Here is an 18,235-nt window from a genome sequence, read left to right as displayed (position 1 = left end):
TTTTCCCTTTAAAGTTTGTTGGCTAAACCAACATTAATGAGAATGCAGCCCATCCGGTCACTAGGAACCAGTGACATCATTGAGTATGTAGCCTATCCAGTCACTAGGAACCAGTGACATCACTGAGAATGCAGCCTATCCATTCACTAGGAACCAGTGACATCACTGAGAATGCAGCCATTCACTAGGAACCAGTGACATCACTGAGAGTGCAGCCCATCCACTCACTAGGGACCAGTGACATCACAGAGACTGCATCCTATCCATTCACTAGGAACCAGTAACGTCACTGAGAGTGCAGCCTATCCATTCACTAGGAACTAGTGACATCACTGAGAATGCATCCTATCCATTCACTAGGAACCAGTGACGTCACTGAGACTGCAGCCTATCCTGTCACTAGGAACCAGTGACATCACTGAGACTGCAGCCTATCCTGTCACTAGGAACCAGTGACGTCACTGAGACTGCAGCCTATCCTGTCACTAGGAACCAGTGACATCACTGAGACTGCAGTCTATCAGTTCGCTAAGAATTAGTGGCAGTGCTAAATCAAGGTTTATACTTTGCAGGGTAAGATTATTAAAAACAGATGAAAGGGTGGAGAAGCTGCAATTTTAGGGACATTCCAGACTATGGAGGGACACAACCATGTTTGCTTTGCATAAACAGTTGAGCTGTCAGAGATTCGGTCTCGTCCAATACTTTTAATAAGACAGTTGCATCTCGTCAGAGAAACACGTTTTTATGTGCACTTTTAGCAATGTTAAACAAAAGCTTTAAACTTGCAATGTCTCCTCACACCCAGAAGTATTTCTACTATGTAGAGCTGTCTGCAAAGACTGCAAAATTAGTGATTACTTTTAGGAACAGATCTCTGGTTCATGGTGGTAAGGTGCCAGGCTTTTGTTAGTGTGAGGGGCCACAATAAAGCAGTGGAGGGCCCTAAATTGGTTACTAATGGGCTCTCCTCCACACTGCCTCTAGTGGTGAGATCTAGAAGGCGCAGCAACGCCCCAGACGGATTTCCTGAACATATTAATGGGGCCAATAGCTGAGTGTATGGCTCCAACATAAATCACTGCAAACGAGGAGAGAAAAATGAGTACAAAGTTTTTCTTTGTGTTTCATAATTTATCAAGGGAAGTGGCACATTAATATACAGGTCTCCCCAGAGGTGGGTGGCTAACAGAGATAAATATGGCTGCCAGCACTGTCCTGCTTTCGCCAGCTAATGGAGCTAAGACTTGGGAGAAATGCAAGGAAAACACATTGAAATACTTTGCCTCCAAATCTTGTGTCATTTTTCATCCCGCATGGGATAATTATAGCCGCGGCAGCAACTTCTGTGTTCATTACACACTAACAGAGCTGGGGAGAGTAATTACAGCTGGGCCTCTATTCATTGTGACAGAATGTTTATTGAGGCAACTTTGTGGCTTGGATTTAGAACATGTAAGTGGGCTGTATCCACTCTTTCTCCTAATCAGCATTTAATGGTGCAGTGCTCAATACAAGGAGCAGATTATCGTAAATACACAAGAAACACAGCATCTGGAAATATGAAAAAAGGGGAGTCTGCGTGTGACCGCATGGGGGGAGGAGTCTGCGTGTGAACGCATGGGGGGAGGAGTCTGCGTGTGAACGCATGGGGGGGAGGATTCTGCATGTGAAGGCATTGGGGGAGGAGTCTATGTGTGAAAGCATGGGAGGGAGGAGTCTGCATGTGCCTGCATGGGGGGAGGAGTCTGCATGTGACCGCATGGGGGAGGAATCTGCGTGTGAACGCATGGGAGGGAGGAGTCTACGTGTGACTGCATGGGGGAGGAGTCTGTGACCGCATGAGGGGAGGACTCTGCGAATGCTTGGGGGAAGGAGTCTGCGTGTGACCGCATGGGGGCGGAGTCATGTGCTGAGACTTGTGGGGGCCTTTCTGCAATAATGTTTGGTCTACTGGAAGTCATACTAATGAGAGAAAATGTGTAATTGTGTACTATCTGTCATAGAGCGTAGTGAGCGACATCCAAGTACTTTGTAAACTGTACGTGTCACCTGCACACATCAGAATAAAGGGTTTTTGTTCCAAATCCTTTTGACTGGTGCTCAATGGAGTCTTAATCAGTCAGGCTCTGACCCCAGAAATTGCAGCCTATGGATAGACTATATATATATTATATATATGTATCTATATATATATATATATATATATATATATATTTATTGTGAGAGAGAAGGAATGCTGAACCAGTTAACTGTTTATTAGCAGTTGTCAGTATGGTAAACAGTTCCAACGCTGGTTCAGCAATCATATCCAGTAACAGTACACAAAAATCCCCACCACTTACATCTGGCTAGACATAACTTCCCTGTCTGCAAGCCGGCCACTTACTGGCATCGGTGGTCCCACCCACACATACAGATAGTGTCTTTATCCTCCACCCCAAGCACTACAAACAAATTACAGCAAACTGATCACACCTGTGTGTCTGTGTACTAAAAGAGGATCCCAGGGAACCTTTAACCCTGTCTGCAGCCTGCTGTTGCAGACTGTGTTTTTATTAGATCCCTTGTAGGGGAACTGTAGCAAAGAGGCATATTTTCCACAATATATATACACCTTTACTTACACCTATTTATTTACACCTTTACACCTTACTTACTCTGTCCACGTGAGCTTACTATCTATATCTGTTGTTTGTTCCAGTTACACATATTATACTACACTGTGATGTATGTTGGCACTTTGATTAATTCTGTGTAACGATGAAGAGAGAGATTTTACCTTAGTGTAGTTCATTGGACAATTACATTTCTTTTTCAGTTTTAAATTACAATTCATCCTACAACTATTTGTGTTTTACATTATGGCTTCATATCCTCCAGGTTAATATAAGTGTGTCCTTTTATTTACACTTCTTCATTGGCATCAGATTTGTTACATTAACGGACTCCACAAAGCTCTAATTTGTGATATGTTACAGTGTAGACTTTTCAGAGACAGTTATAATATATCATTATTGACATGTTCTGGTTTTTATTATGTCCAGTATCCCGGTTCTCTAGTCCCAGAGTCACACCAAGGTTAAGCCGGAAGAGGGCTCTCTCCATCTCGCCCCTCTCCGATGCCAGCATTGACCTACAGACCATGATCCGCACCTCGCCCAACTCGCTGGTGGCCTACATCAACAATTCCCGGAGCAGCTCGGCAGCCAGCGGCTCCTATGGACATCTATCAGCCGGAGCCATCAGGTAAATTCCCTCAGGTCCCCAACGTGCTCTGTGTACTGGGTATGTTAGATGCCGGTTCTCCAAACCTGCACATTACATTACAGGTATGGGAAAGGTAAATAACAAGGACCTTCTGAGCTAGACACCGTTCAAGTAAATAATACTGGGGGGGGGGGGGGGAGCACGGGGAAATATCGCCTCCCCACCCTACAGGCACATTTATACTGTATCTGTAAACATTAGAAGTCAGAGGATATATTTAGGAGTATATTTCTGTGTTTGCACTAATTATAGAATGCAAAAAAAATGCATCGTGGATAAGTAAAAACTTTCCATACTTTTGCTCTTTTTTTTCCCCCTTTAATCCAAATAAAATTAGTTTTTGGTAAATTCTATCAAATTAATTAGTTCTTAAATGATTTCTAACTGATTACATGGTAAAGATGTAACGATTATTGCAATGACGTAAAAGGCTTTTGGCCATAAAGGGATATTCTCGGTTCCTGCCCTCATAGATACAACTAGTTTTACTTTGTCTGCTCTTAGATGTGTGATAACTAACGTGACTTCTGCCTGGTTCTCTTCTAGCCCAGCCTTCAGCTTCCCCCATCCCATCAACCCTGTGGCCTATCAGCAGCTACTCAACCAGCAGCGCAGCCTGAACTCCACGTTCGGACACAGCCCCCTCATCCATCCGTCTCCCACCTTCGTCGCCCGTCAGCAGGGTTCCCTGGCCACAAGCAGCCCGGCTCCGGCCGGCGGGGTCAACACTGCCTCCAACTCCAGCCTGGTAAGTTACCCCCTACCCGACAGGATAACCCGAACACAAACCCCCATCCCGGAACTATCTGTGAGTAGAGTAGAATACTGTCTATATCCGTGTAGTGTCCAATACTGAAGTCATTAGGAACATACTCTTGTGATAAATGTTTAGAGCCATTAACATTTATCATAAGAGTACGTTTTTCTTCCAAATGCCCATTTGAAAAAAAAAAATTCTTCCAAATTGGGCACTTGGGTGTCTATAGCACAATTAAAATATATATCTTTATTAAAAATAAAATTATAGGAGGTGTGAGCGAAAAGATTGTGCGGTACCATAGTCGCGAGATTATGGTGGACCCACCCTAATTGAATCAGCCCTTTAGAGTTACAAGTAATCTTCTTTGGATGATTGTGAAAACTTTTAAATAAACGCCCTTCTTTCCAAACATCAATACCGTGGGGGTCCCGTTACTGAGAGACCCCTGGTTTTCAGGACACTGGTACCGCTGCTGGCTGCAGAGCTTACAGCCAGGATTATGGATTCAAAACCCTGCAGATACTAATTATCTGTGGCTAATACTCTGTGTATCTCCAGAGTCTACATTGTAGCTCTATACTGTGGCGAGAAGGGTCTTACAGGCAGCTGTATTCTGTGACTAAGTTCTGGAGATTTCCCCGTGTTGGCTGCGATATCCGCTCACTTCACTGAGACATGTTTTGCAGAACAAGCAGAGCAGCGAGTCAGCGGTGAGCAGCACTGTCAATCAAGTCATCAACAAGCGAAGCAAAGTGAAGATCGAGGAGGAGGTTCCCAGCCGAGACTCTCCCAGCCCCCCGGTAACTTCCAAACATGTCTTCAGTAGGTTTTATACAGTCACAGGGACGACAGTATGAATTTCCTGACGTAACAGAGTGGGCACAATTCTGCACCTGTTCTCAAACCTGTTTCCTGCTGGTCCTCACATACTTAGCAAGAACATATGTGTGTCCTATGACACATACATATAGTGTGTGTGTATATACTCTTAGTATGTATAGTTCAGACATTGACCTAACTTCAGGCCTCATCAGTCAGAACCACAGCAACAAGTTACACGGAACAATACGGCTACAATGTAGCAAACGTTTAGCAACAGTTTCATTTGGTATAACATTACGTCATAAGCAACAGCAGAGGGTATTTTCTATCACTATACTGTGTAACGTCTTCTCCTGTTACATAATACTTTATATAATTGTACAACCTGTGAGAAATGTCAGTTACTTTTTGCAATAAAAAAGATCTAATATCCATCTTTTAATGAACTTATATCTGTCCAGTATATCAGAAATATTTGTTTCACTGTATGATCTCGTCCCTGTTGTTACCCCCAAACTTCCCGTCACCCCGACATGTTTGTTGCCTCTTTTCCTGTCCTGTTTGTCCTGTGCTGTCATCACCTGGCTGTGTCTTCTTGTCTCCTCACTCCAACCTGACTGTGTCCATTGCACGTTCCAGGACCATGCCAGGGACCTGAAAGAAGACCTGGATAGAGAAGAGTGTAAGCAGGAACCGGAGGTTGTATACGAAACGGACTGCCACTGGGACAGCTGCACCAAGGAGTATGACACCCAGGACCAGCTAGTCCATGTGAGGCCTTACTGAGAACCAGACATTGACACGCGTGTTGTTTGTATACCCTGTCGCTGGCCCCCTCCTGCCAGGACACCTCTTAAGGGGAATTGGCAGCTAAACACAGACGGCTTCTTATGTTTAGAAGTTTGTTTACAAACCGCTGTGTACGCCGACATAACGAGAGGGACAGATTCCCTGTGTGCGGAGGTTTAACACACGCTGTTTGTCATGATCGATGCAATCCCTAAATAAGTCGCAAATTAAGCAGCTTCTTCAAAATATGTCATTAGCGCACAGACAATCTCAGTGCAATGGCTTAGAGTGCAAAGTAACTGCAGGGTTGTGTTTTCCCTTCCAAAATAAAACTGGTTTATATTGGGAAAGTGCTGTATTCAAGCGTTATATTAATATTCATGCTTTATGTTGGGCTGGGTGCAGTGTTTTCCTAGTCTGCTAACACTTCACTTCTGGGGTTATTCCCTGTGTTTTAATGTGTTTCAGATCTTGCGAGAAAATAAAATATTTCTGATTGGGATCTATTTGCACTTTTAATTGTTGGTTATTAGTACATTTATCATATCTGTTAAATATACAGAATATGTATAAGCTCGTTACATGTACCCAAAAAGTAAACTGCATTAATGATAATAATAATATAAATATATTTTTCAGCTTTATAAATAACATTAAATATTAGGTAGAAAATTAGGATGTAGTAGTATTTACATGTAAACTAAACACATAGATAACAACATGTGAGGATAAATGGAATTTCTAAATATATATAAATAAATATATATATATATATATATATATATATATATATATATATATATATATATGCATATGCCAAGATTTGCTGTTACCTCCTGACAACAGAAAGCAACAGCTGTAAAATTGGCTGATATAAAGTCTATAGAGGGCGTCATTCTCACAGAAGTTATTGATTGGTGGTCTTTGTTATATGAGAATAAGATAATGTCTCCTTCTTGGATCCTCCAGAACTCACCCAATAAATGGCTCCATCTTTCAGATGTAGAATCTTCAAAACAACCTAAAAATGTCCAATTTATAAATGTTGTTTAAATACTGTAAACACTCCAGATATAATACTACGTAATAATATAATACCACATGTAGTGTTCAATATTATTATATGTTATTACGTTATATAACATTATAATGTATGCATTATATTAAACTGCATATATTATTATAGCTTTACATGACTACACTAAAAGCAATTATTCCACACGTATGACACGCTGAGCAATATAACAAGGACGTGGTTGATGAGGTTCCCCCTGTGTTCTGTCACCAGCACATCAATAATGAGCACATCCACGGGGAGAAGAAGGAGTTTGTGTGTCACTGGCGGGACTGCACGCGGGAACAGAAGCCGTTTAAAGCCCAGTACATGCTGGTGGTTCACATGAGACGACACACCGGGGAGAAGCCGCATAAATGCACAGTAAGCTGCTCCTGCTGCAAAACTGCCGACCTCAGCAGAGATCTGTCCTATAAATAGCAGCTGCTGACACCCCCGCCCTGGAGGACTAAGCACTTACTGTACCTGGGGGGGTGATATTGTACAACTGCTGTGTTAATGCTCTGTGTGGGTGCATGGCTGGAGATGGGGGGAGATACGTGTCTGCTACTCGCTGATAGTGTGAGACCACCTCATCTGTGGGGTCTCTGCTCTTATTCTGCAGCATGTTTATAAGACGTTAGGGTTTCATTTGCTACATGGGGAGGGGGCAGCATTGCTGATAGTCAAAGGTCACCTATGGCTTCTATGCATCCCCTAAATCACTGATAATGTTACTCATACAGTGTCTTCAATGCCCCACGGCACCTTCACACGTAGCGCCAGGTATTCCATGTAGTCAGTGTTACGTTGGGATATGATGTCACAGACAGCGCCGCACTCCATGCTGCCCCCACCTCCTGTCTTCTAAGGTAAGAAGCAGCGGGGGTGGGAGTCCAACACCCGAAGTGACACATCTGATGAGGGAGGGGCACCACCTAGGCACCCTCAGCTCTTGTGCCACCCCTGGGATTGAGGACAGAGTATAAGCGAGGGCGTGTGTTGTCCAAAAGTGGCCAACCACATTAATACAATGTTTCCGTCATAAAAGCAGCAGAAGGCTCAAAGTGTTAACATGCAGAACGGGCGTCAGGTTTAGGATTTGGGGGAAATGATCAGGATTTCGTAGGCTGAGAGGCAGATCTCGTTATACCTCTTTGTTTAATTTAGCAGCTAATGTGTCTTTGATGAAAGTTTTCCTCCTGCTACCACAGTTTGAAGGCTGCTTCAAAGCGTATTCCAGGCTGGAAAATCTGAAGACGCACCTGCGGTCCCACACCGGCGAGAAACCGTACGTGTGCGAGCACGAGGGCTGCAACAAGGCGTTCTCCAACGCATCCGACCGCGCTAAGCACCAGAACAGGACTCATTCCAATGAGGTGAGGCCCCCACATCATCCTGATATATGTCAGGAAACCCTCTTCTGCTGACAGGGAGATTTTTACACCTTGTGCCAATAAAACACTCGCAGAATAGAGTTACTTGTCGTACAATTTATTTTCCAGGGCAGCCAAACCGCACCAGTGTTACCCCTCTCACCGAGGCTGTTTCTGTGTTCCTGGAATTGGCTGCAGATGTTAGACTGGTGTGTTCCTGCCAAATCGATGGGGACCATAAAATCAGATCATTCTGTTAGGACTAAGAGGAAATGGAAGTCACCTTTATGGCACATATGTAAATCTACCTTTATTCCCCCCACGTGGCCCCCGCAGGGTTCCCCAGTAATCCCTAAGACCTCACTTAGAAATATCTCCTGCTGTTTTATTGTTTAAATAGACACATTCGGTCTGGGCTATTGTTAGCTATTAGGGTAATGATGGAAATCAGGGGGGTAACAATGTATCGCCTGGTCTCTGGAACAGCTCCGAGGAGATTGAGTTATAGGAATTAATGTGTCTGGTGTTCTATGGAGCTGAAATTCAGTAAACAGACAGACACCAGCCGGAAACATGTTAGACAGGTTTAGGTTTATTTGTGATTGGTTTGTTATAATCATTCTTGTTCATGTTTAAAGACAAATACATTGAGAACAGTGTCACCATTTGCTCTGTATACACAACTGTAATTAAATGGGGTTGTCCACCTTGGGACGAATTTAAAGTATTGGTTTGTACACATTCTTCTGAAACTGTTTTTCAAAATAGACAACTAATCTTTACTTTTCTGGCTTCCCCGCTGCACGGTTTAGTCACGTCTTTACCATTTTTTTGGGATATGAAATTGCTGTATTTCTACTTTGGCTATATCCAGACAAAAACCTGATGCCGTATCCCAGGCAACAAAAATAATCTGCTGAAAAATAACCTGGCTGAAAAGCACAGATGGAAGTTACAGCGGAGAAAGCTACAAGAGAATGTGTACAAAGCAATACAGCCAACTAAGCTGGAAACCCGCTTTCATGAAACCTGGATTTGGTTCCGTGATCTTGGCAAATGCAGTAATTTTTCAGAGGATTCGCCCAAACTGAATCCATCTCTAAACCGCATACCAGCCACTGTTTGCAGTCACAGTTGCCATCACCTGTGCTGTCTCTGCACCATGCCACAGTTATTATGACCTGCGTGACCCCCAAGAGCGGCACTTTTTCCTGGCGCCTTCTTTTTGCTTCCAGGGTTGTTCAGGACCAGTGAGTGTTTGCTCTGTTCTGATGGACTCCTGAACATTGAGGGAACTATACCTGGGCCGTGAGATATTGGGCTCAAAAGTTCCTCGGGGTAGTAGTGGATTTGTGGTACAGGTGGCTGGTAGTAGTTGGGAGGGTCTCTGTGCATCTGGTGGCTGGCAGTAGTTGGGGGGGATCTCCAAGCATTCGGTGGCTGGCAGTAGTTGGGGGGATCTCTGTGCATCTGGTGGCTGGCAGTAGTTGGGAGGGTCTCTGTGCATCCGGTGGCTGGCAGTAGTTGGACGAGTCTCTGTGCATCCGGTGGCTGGCAGTAGTTGGGGGGGGTCTCTGTGCATCCGGTGGCTGGCAGTAGTTGGGGGGATCTCTGTGCATCTGGTGGCTGGCAGTAGTTGGGGGGGGTCTCTGTGCATCCGGTGGCTGGCAGTAGTTGGGAGGGTCTCGGTGCATCCGGTGGCTGGCAGTAGTTGGGGGGGTCTCTGTGCATCCGGTGGCTGGCAGTAGTTGGGAGGGTCTCTGTGCATCCGGTGGCTGGCAGTAGTTGGGGGGGTCTCTGTGCATCCGGTGGCTGGCAGTAGTTGGACGAGTCTCTGTGCATCCGGTGGCTGGCAGTAGTTGGGGGGGTCTCTGTGCATCCGGTGGCTGGCAGTAGTTGGGGGGATCTCTGTGCATCTGGTGGCTGGCAGTAGTTGGGGGGGGTCTCTGTGCATCCGGTGGCTGGCAGTAGTTGGGAGGGTCTCTGTGCATCCGGTGGCTGGCAGTAGTTGGGGGGTCTCTGTGCATCAGGTGGCTGACAGTAGTTGGGGGGTCTCTGTGCATCCGGTTGCTGGCAGTAGTTGGGGGGGTCTCGGTGCATCCGGTGGCTGGCAGTAGTTGGGGGGGTCTCTGTGCATCCGGTGACTGGCAGTAGTTGGGAGGGTCTCTGTGCATCCGGTGACTGGCAGTAGTTGGGGGGGTCTCTGTGCATCCGGTGGCTGGCAGTAGTTGGGGGGATCTCTGTGCATCTGGTGGCTGGCAGTAGTTGGGGGGGGTCTCTGTGCATCCGGTGGCTGGCAGTAGTTGGGAGGGTCTCTGTGCATCCGGTGACTGGCAGTAGTTGGGGGGGGTCTCTGTGCATCCGGTGGCTGGCAGTAGTTGGGAGGGTCTCTGTGCATCCGGTGGCTGGCAGTAGTTGGGGGGGGTCTCTGTGCATCCGGTGGCTGGCAGTAGTTGGGAGGGTCTCTGTGCATCCGGTGGCTGGCAGTAGTTGGGGGGGTCTCTGTGCATCAGGTGGCTGACAGTAGTTGGGGGGTCTCTGTGCATCCGGTTGCTGGCAGTAGTTGGGAGGGTCTCTGTGCATCCGGTGACTGGCAGTAGTTGGGGGGGGTCTCTGTGCATCCGGTGACTGGCAGTAGTTGGGGGGTCTCTGTGCATCCGGTGGCTGGCAGTAGTTGGGGGGGTCTCTGTGCATCCGGTGGCTGGCAGTAGTTGGGGGTCTCTGGGCAACAAGGTTTCTGGAAATTGGGGTGTGGGGGGTAACAGACCTTGAATATCTCAATATTAAAAGAACAATGCAGAATATGTATGGTATAATGTGCTATATTATAATGTCCCATACAAATCCTACAATTGTGAGTGTATACATCCCTAATAAAACCAGTAAATGTTATACATTGCCTTTTAGAAACCGTACATCTGCAAGATCCCAGGATGTACGAAGAGGTACACGGACCCTAGCTCTCTGAGAAAGCATGTTAAAACTGTACATGGCCCTGAGGCACACGTTACCAAGAAGCAACGTAATGACGTCGTTCCCAGACCGGCACCCAGAGAAAACAGGGACAACGAAGCCAGTAACAGACTGTCTGCAGAACACACCGAGTCTAATGGCGCCTCTAGAGGCAGGGAGGACTGCTTCCAGCCCAGGACAATCAAAACCGAGGATGGCATGGTAAGTGACCACACATTTATTTACATAATGATGCACATCTGTATGCAGCTTTGGGATTGGGGCCTCTGTGAAATATATTATCACACACTGCTGCTTGTAAAACTGCCATGTGCTGAGCCTGTTAAATTAAGATAAACAGTGCATTTACAGTGAGTCGTTTCAGCCATTGTAAAGTTTAGTGTATATGAGGATTGTAGGAAATAACGGTGTTGTTGGTGATGGTTTATAGAAACATTACCTCGAAGGAATTGAGCAGAACCGATTTGTGGCGGGAATACAATGTTCATGTTATGCCGGGATTAGTGTTTGGTAGATGAGAATCGACACTTCGAGATACTATTGCATGATGCAGACTTGTTGCTCTCACTTGTTATTTAGATATAGCATTAAGGCCGTGTGTTATGTGCATTCAAACAAACTAAGTTCAAAAGCAAATGAAACCACATGTGAAATGTAGAGTATTTTACTTGAATTAGGGAAGTCATTGGACCTTTAAGGTGTTTACCTTGCAGCAAGAGGCCCTCTGAAAACAGAAAAGATCCAAAATGCTTGTGGGTTCCATTTACATGCATTGTACTAGCGTTACGGAACTCTAGTGAACGCATGGAAGGGTATGAGGCCTTATTCACTCTACAAGGTTTACTTTAGAAAATGTGGTAATGTTGTAAGTGTACAGTCAACAACAATTGTTGTGGTTCTTAGAGAACATTGTGATGTAGTGCTGACAATCCTGGTTCTTGGAGAACATTGTGACATATAGCTGACAATCGTGGTTCTTGGAGAACATTGTGACATAGAGCTGACAATCGTGGTTCTTGGAGAACACTGTGACGTTAGAGCTGACAATGATTGTGGTTCTTGGAGAACATTGTGACATATAGCTGACAATCGTGGTTCTTGGAGAACACTGTGACGTTAGAGCTGACAATGATTGTGGTTCTTGGAGAACACTGTGACATAGAGATGACAATCGTGGTTCTTGGAGAACACTGTGACATAGAGATGACAATCATGGTTCTTGGAGAACACTGTGACATAGAGCTGACAATCCTGGTTCTTGGAGAACATTGTGACATAGAGCTGACAATCCTGGTTCTTGGAGAACATTGTGACATAGAGCTGACAATCCTGGTTCTTGGAGAACATTGTGACATAGAGCTGACAATCGTGGTTCTTGGAGAACATTGTGACATAGAGATGACAATCATGGTTCTTGGAGAACACTGTGACATAGAGCTGACAATCCTGGTTCTTGGAGAACATTGTGACATAGAGCTGACAATCCTGGTTCTTGGAGAACATTGTGACATAGAGCTGACAATCCTGGTTCTTGGAGAACATTGTGACATAGAGCTGACAATCGTGGTTCTTGGAGAACATTGTGACATAGAGATGACAATCATGGTTCTTGGAGAACATTGTGACATAGAGCTGACAGTCGTGGTTCTTGGAGAACATTGTGACATAGAGATGACAATCATGGTTCTTGGAGAACACTGTGACATAGAGCTGACAATGATTGTGGTTCTTGAAGAACACTGACATAGAGCTGACAATCGTGGTTCTTGGAGAACACTGTGACGTTAGAGCTGACAATGATTGTGGTTCTTGGAGAACACTGTGACATAGAGCTGACAGTCATTGTGGTCCATGGAGAACTTTATGATGTAGGGCTGGCAGTCTCTGCAGTTCTTGGAGAACATTATGAATTTATATTGATACTTATCCGCCAATAGTAACCTACATTAGCCTTTCTGACAATGTCGCCATAATGTGGATTAATATTATTTACTGCACTTTCAACCCCTTTACTAACTGCTCATCTCATTCTTTCTGTCTCTCTAACACTTTCCTAAGGACAGAACATATCAAGGTGAGAGTTTGATGTTTACTGTGCCCAAAACTATACAGGGGGGAGTGTCAGGTTTTCGGACTCTTTCTACATTATCCATAACAGCACAACACAGTACAGTCCGGTATAAGCAGAAGAATAGTAAAGGTTTCTAGAACAGAGTAAGACTAAGGTCGCCACAAATATAGTCTATTCTAAATAAAATATTTATTATATTCTGATTCTACAAAAAGGAAACAAATATAACTAACTAGTAGTGTCATATAAAATGTGAATCAGTGGTCTACGCTTCATAGAGCCACCTATACCCTTTATTCTGAGCATGTTCCGCTCCTCTGTGGTCTCAGCCCGATGGATGATATGTGGGTTGTGTGTTACTGCTGCTCTCCACCTACAAAAATACCCAACTATCTCTTACATCTGTGTCCTGACCCCATACTCTCTACCCCTCAGATGCAGTCCAGCCCTGGTGGGCAGTCGTCATGCAGCAGTGAGCCATCTCCGCTTGGCAACGCCAACAACACTGACAGCGGAGTAGAATTGAACCTGCATGGCGAGGGAGGCCTGGGAGACATGTTTGGTTTGGAGGACAGCGGCCCTGTGGTGGATTCCACGGTCTCATCTGGTAGCGCAATGGTCAGCTTGCAGCTCAGGAGACAAGGTGGCACGACGGTGCAGAGGCTGGAGCAGCTCAAAAAGGAGAAACTGAAGACGTTGAAGGAATCTTGCTCATTCATGAATACAGCTCCACTTGCACGGAACACCAAACTCCCGGCCATCCCCGGAAATGGTACGTACTATGACAGATGTGATTGAAAGAGTCTTTCACAAGGTTCTACATGGTCTATTTAGTTATTCATTTGTTTGTTACGTAATGTACCCTATATAATAAACAAAAACAGGATTTCTCTGTGACCCCATTTTCCCAGGAGAGAGCACTCTGTGTCGTCTTCTCTCCCGGGCCAGGAAGTCAGCCCATACCTCATAGCGTATTTGGGAAGCTATTGACCAGACAATATTACATGCTCATCCTGGTGGCTTCTTTTCTCAATACACACTTAATAAACAAATATAAATGCGAAGCAAAACCTGATGGTGGGTTCCCTTTACAGGTATTTGTAGTAGAATTGCTAATTTAAATATATAATACAGTTACAAAGTGTTTCACACCGTAAGTGGATTTATGTGAACAACCTACATGACTAATTAAAGTTTATTTTACAATATTAGTATAATTGTGGCTCTTTTGAAATATTTTATTGGCTCTCCAAACTAATTGTGACTTGGGGAATATTTTGAAATCTCTTAACACGGGACAATCTATTGGTACATTTTGTAGTTTTATTTTTAGTTAGCTGAAATTATTAACTTTATCTCTTTTGTCTTTTAGGCTTTTTACTTGACAACATTGGTGTCCCATGCGGTGTGAATACAAACCCAAGAATCTCAGACTTGTCTTTGAATGATATCACCATGCTGAACCAGCTGAACGAGAGGCGCGATAGTGCCACTAGCACGATCAGCTCTGCGTACACCAGCCGCCGATCCTCAGGTATCTCCCCAAATTTCTCCAGCCGCCGTTCAAGTGAAGCCTCACAGTTTAGCAGGCGACAAAACAACGGGAGCTCTACAGATTCCTATGACCCGATATCCACTGATGCATCCAGAAGGTCTAGTGATGCCAGCCAGTGTAGTGGATTGCCGACACTTCTGAATCTGACTCCCGCTCAACAGTATCGATTAAAAGCCAAGTATGCAGCAGCAACTGGTGGCCCACCTCCGACACCCCTCCCCAACATGGAGAAAATGAGCTTGAGAAACAAAATGTGTCTATTTGATGGGTCAGACTTTTCCCTACCTGCCTTCAGACAGCCCCTTGGCCCAAGACGATGCAGCGATGGCTCTGGTAATGGTGCCGTACCGATGTATCCACACGAGGTTCCTGGAAACAACATGAGACGTGCTAGTGACCCAGTAAGGACAACCGCAGGACTCGAAGGCCAACATCATCCAAGGGTTCAGCGTTTCCACAGCATGAACAGCATGAATACACTGCATCCACCACCAATTATGGACAGAAGAAATGTAAATCTTCAGCAATACACTCGCTCAGACGGTAGCCTTCATAGACACATCTACTCACCACGGCCACCCAGCATCAGTGAGAATGTCATTATGGAAGGCATGTCGGCTGATCTGGACATTCCTGGTGGAGATGACGACCTTGTTCTGCCAGACGATGTTGTTCAGTACATTAAATCTCAAAACAGAGGCGCAGCAGAGCATAACCCCGTTCCTGATTTTAACAATCAACCTCCAAGTTTTCAAAGCAATATGAAGAATTACCATCAGTCGGCAATAGCTCATTGTAGGATTGCTGGGCCTGACACAAGTAGGAACTTCCAAGTCATGGGAGAAACCATGAATTCTTCTGACATGCTGAAAAATAGCATGCCTGTACAGTGGAATGAAGTCAGCTCAGGTACTGTAGATGTCATCACCGATGTGCCAAAACAGCCGTTTGGACAAGGGAATTTAGCAGTTGTACAACAAAGGCAAAACTTTGGCCAGTGTCAAAACTTCAACCAGCAGACATTCCAGGGTACTCAAAATAATCTGACTTCGGCACAGCAAGAGTTTGCACAGAGAAATGTCTGTGCTAACGGGCAGAGATTTAATTATATTCAGCAAAGGCAACAGCAAGGGAATCTGTACCAAAATGGCAACTCTGATTTAAACCAACAGCACATGCCAAAAGTAGGTAATAAAGGCCAGTGCCAGCTCTCAACATCCTCTACTCTGTTAGAAAAGCCTGGACTCTACATCCACTCTTCTCAGAGTAGCACAATGAATAACCAACACATGATAATGAACAACAGTCGAGAGATGGTGCTTGAAAACACCACTCAGAACTATGCAAATAACTTTCATGTCAATTGTGAGAGTCTTCGCCCACCAAACTCCTACACCAACCAGACTCACCAGAATACGTTCAGCTCTCAACACAGTGATATGGGAATGGCTGGACAGGGAATAAATAATGTAATGATTCAGCCAAGACCTCCACCTGGACCACATCCGCCTAACAGGCCAGCAAGTATACACTCAGGACATCATCTCACCTATACGAGGAACCCACACTCAGTGAGTGAGCGGAGTCCATGTCAACAGACAGCAGAGGCAACCCCAAAAAGAACAAGTGAGGAGGCCGAGCCGAAGCCTTGTATGAATGCTAAAGAAAATAGTCTACTTTATTATTCTGGTCAAATACGCATGTATGAGCAGAATGGTAGTTATAATGCGGGGTTGGATTGTACCGTCAGGCAGGTTCCTACCATGCCATCTCCAGGTGTCAACCAGGTAACAAGCACTGTGGATTCACGAGGCCTAGAACAACCCCCTGCAATAGGTTTTGATGCTATGTTGGACGACGGGGACCACTCTAGTCTCATGTCAGGAACCTTGAGCCCTGGTCTTCTACAGAGCCTCTCTCAAACCTCCTCTCGCCTCACAACTCCTAGAAACTCCCTGACTTTTCCCTCCATCCCAGCTGGTATAAGCAATATGGCCATCGGCGATATGAGCTCCATGCTTACCACATTGGCAGAAGAAAGTAAATTTCTCAACCTCATGTCGTAAACATGTCATGAAGCACAAGTCATGAAGGCCATTCATTGTGTGTTATTTTGTATGTGTTTGAGATTGTCTCAAGTAGTTACAGTCTTCATATTTAGGACAATCTCCAGTGTATTTGTATGACTGTAACTTGCAAGGCAAGTAAAAGGAATCTAAGCCGTGACTCCAAGAAATATACACTGTACAAAAGAATAATAATATTGCTACACATCTTCCAGACATCCACAATGGGTCACTAATTTATCTTGTCTTTTTCTCTTTCCGGTTGTCCCAATTGCCCACATCCTCTCCCTGAGCCAAAAAAGATGTGGCCTGTAAAACACCAAAATAAACTTGAAGAGTTTTGCAACTTCTGGTGCACAGGGGAATAGTCTAACCTTTAACACACAGTTCTAAAGGGGGCTCCAGGATTAGGACTTAACCTCAAACCGCTGCTGTAATAAACAATAGGAAGTGTAGTATTTCTGTGTACAGTCAGATAATGGGAAAACTGCTGTTTATCAGTGCACTGACTATTCCAAGTAATATTGCCATCAAAGCCTCAATGTTTATAACTGTTTGTAAATGCTCGGTACATGGATTTTATCACCTTTTTGAAGCATGGAAGTGTATGTTTATATGTTGTGCCAAATCATTCACATATCATGAAAAGCCATATTGTATGTTGCGGAGGAGGGAGGACATGAACATTTAGCTGCTTATTTCTCTACACAGTTCCTATATGGCCATCGACATAAAATGGTGTTATATGTTATGTTTTTTCCTTTCGCCTCCAACTCCTGAGCAAACTACATAGTATTATGTCTGTATTTTCTACACTACCAGGTCTAGGTTTACAGAAGCAAGAGGTATATCTTTTTTTTTTTGCAACATGTCTTTTCAGTATTTAAAAGGGAAACTGTATTTATGAATTATAGACTTAATAGTTGTGAAAGATGAACTTAAAAAGAAATATTGAAATTAAGTCTATGAAAGAAACCCATTGCATCTGTAGCCTTACCCACTAACAGAGAGTTGGACTGAAGAATTCCAGAGAGCATGCCCAGCAATAGAATTCACTGGGAGAAACTGCATCTGTGGCTGAGAGTTCCTCCAGTACTGTGAAGGCTCTGATTGCAGTGTAAGCTTAGGAAGCCCAGTGGAAGATGAGATGGATATGATTTGTTCTGCCCCCTTTTTGAGCCTTTTGGAAATTGAAGCAGTTATTCAGGTACCAGTCTTTTGGCCCAGTTTTTAGAGCAGAGTAGGGTCATTTGTAATATTTAGTTACTTACTACATACAACATATCAAAAACTGAACAGAGCTGACCCTTAACACTCAGAGGGGAAGAAGGATTTTGGCAAATGGAGGAGGGAAGAGAGCCAAAATGGGGAAAAACTGAAAGTACATCACTCTTTTCTCCATGCTTTAATACATAGACACTTTGTGCATTTTTAAATGTTACTGCATGTGATGTTTTCTGTTTGGAATAATAGGAAATGGGAATGATGAGAGTCATGTT

General features: G+C 44.5%; 1 protein-coding gene across 2 annotated transcripts in view; it reads left to right on the top strand.

Moving 5' to 3' along the window:
* GLI2 (GLI family zinc finger 2) overlaps positions 1 to 17,482 on the top strand; it is a 106,151-nt gene extending 88,669 nt beyond the window's left edge. For both annotated transcript variants that reach the window (XM_075181143.1, XM_075181144.1), the window contains exons 6-14: positions 3,048 to 3,249; positions 3,817 to 4,018; positions 4,717 to 4,830; positions 5,492 to 5,623; positions 6,930 to 7,079; positions 7,910 to 8,074; positions 10,979 to 11,245; positions 13,551 to 13,887; positions 14,488 to 17,482. In XM_075181143.1, coding sequence (XP_075037244.1) covers positions 3,048 to 3,249; positions 3,817 to 4,018; positions 4,717 to 4,830; positions 5,492 to 5,623; positions 6,930 to 7,079; positions 7,910 to 8,074; positions 10,979 to 11,245; positions 13,551 to 13,887; positions 14,488 to 16,736 — 3,818 coding nt within the window. In that variant the 3' untranslated portion in view covers positions 16,737 to 17,482. The remainder of the gene's footprint in view (positions 1 to 3,047; positions 3,250 to 3,816; positions 4,019 to 4,716; positions 4,831 to 5,491; positions 5,624 to 6,929; positions 7,080 to 7,909; positions 8,075 to 10,978; positions 11,246 to 13,550; positions 13,888 to 14,487) is intronic.
* The last annotated feature ends 753 nt before the right edge of the window (positions 17,483 to 18,235 follow it).

The sequence above is a fragment of the Mixophyes fleayi genome, chromosome 7, assembly GCF_038048845.1.
Source record: "Mixophyes fleayi isolate aMixFle1 chromosome 7, aMixFle1.hap1, whole genome shotgun sequence".
Classification (NCBI taxonomy): domain Eukaryota; kingdom Metazoa; phylum Chordata; class Amphibia; order Anura; family Limnodynastidae; genus Mixophyes; species Mixophyes fleayi.
Note: the sequence above shows the minus strand (reverse complement) of the source record. Positions and strands in the feature narration are given on the sequence as shown.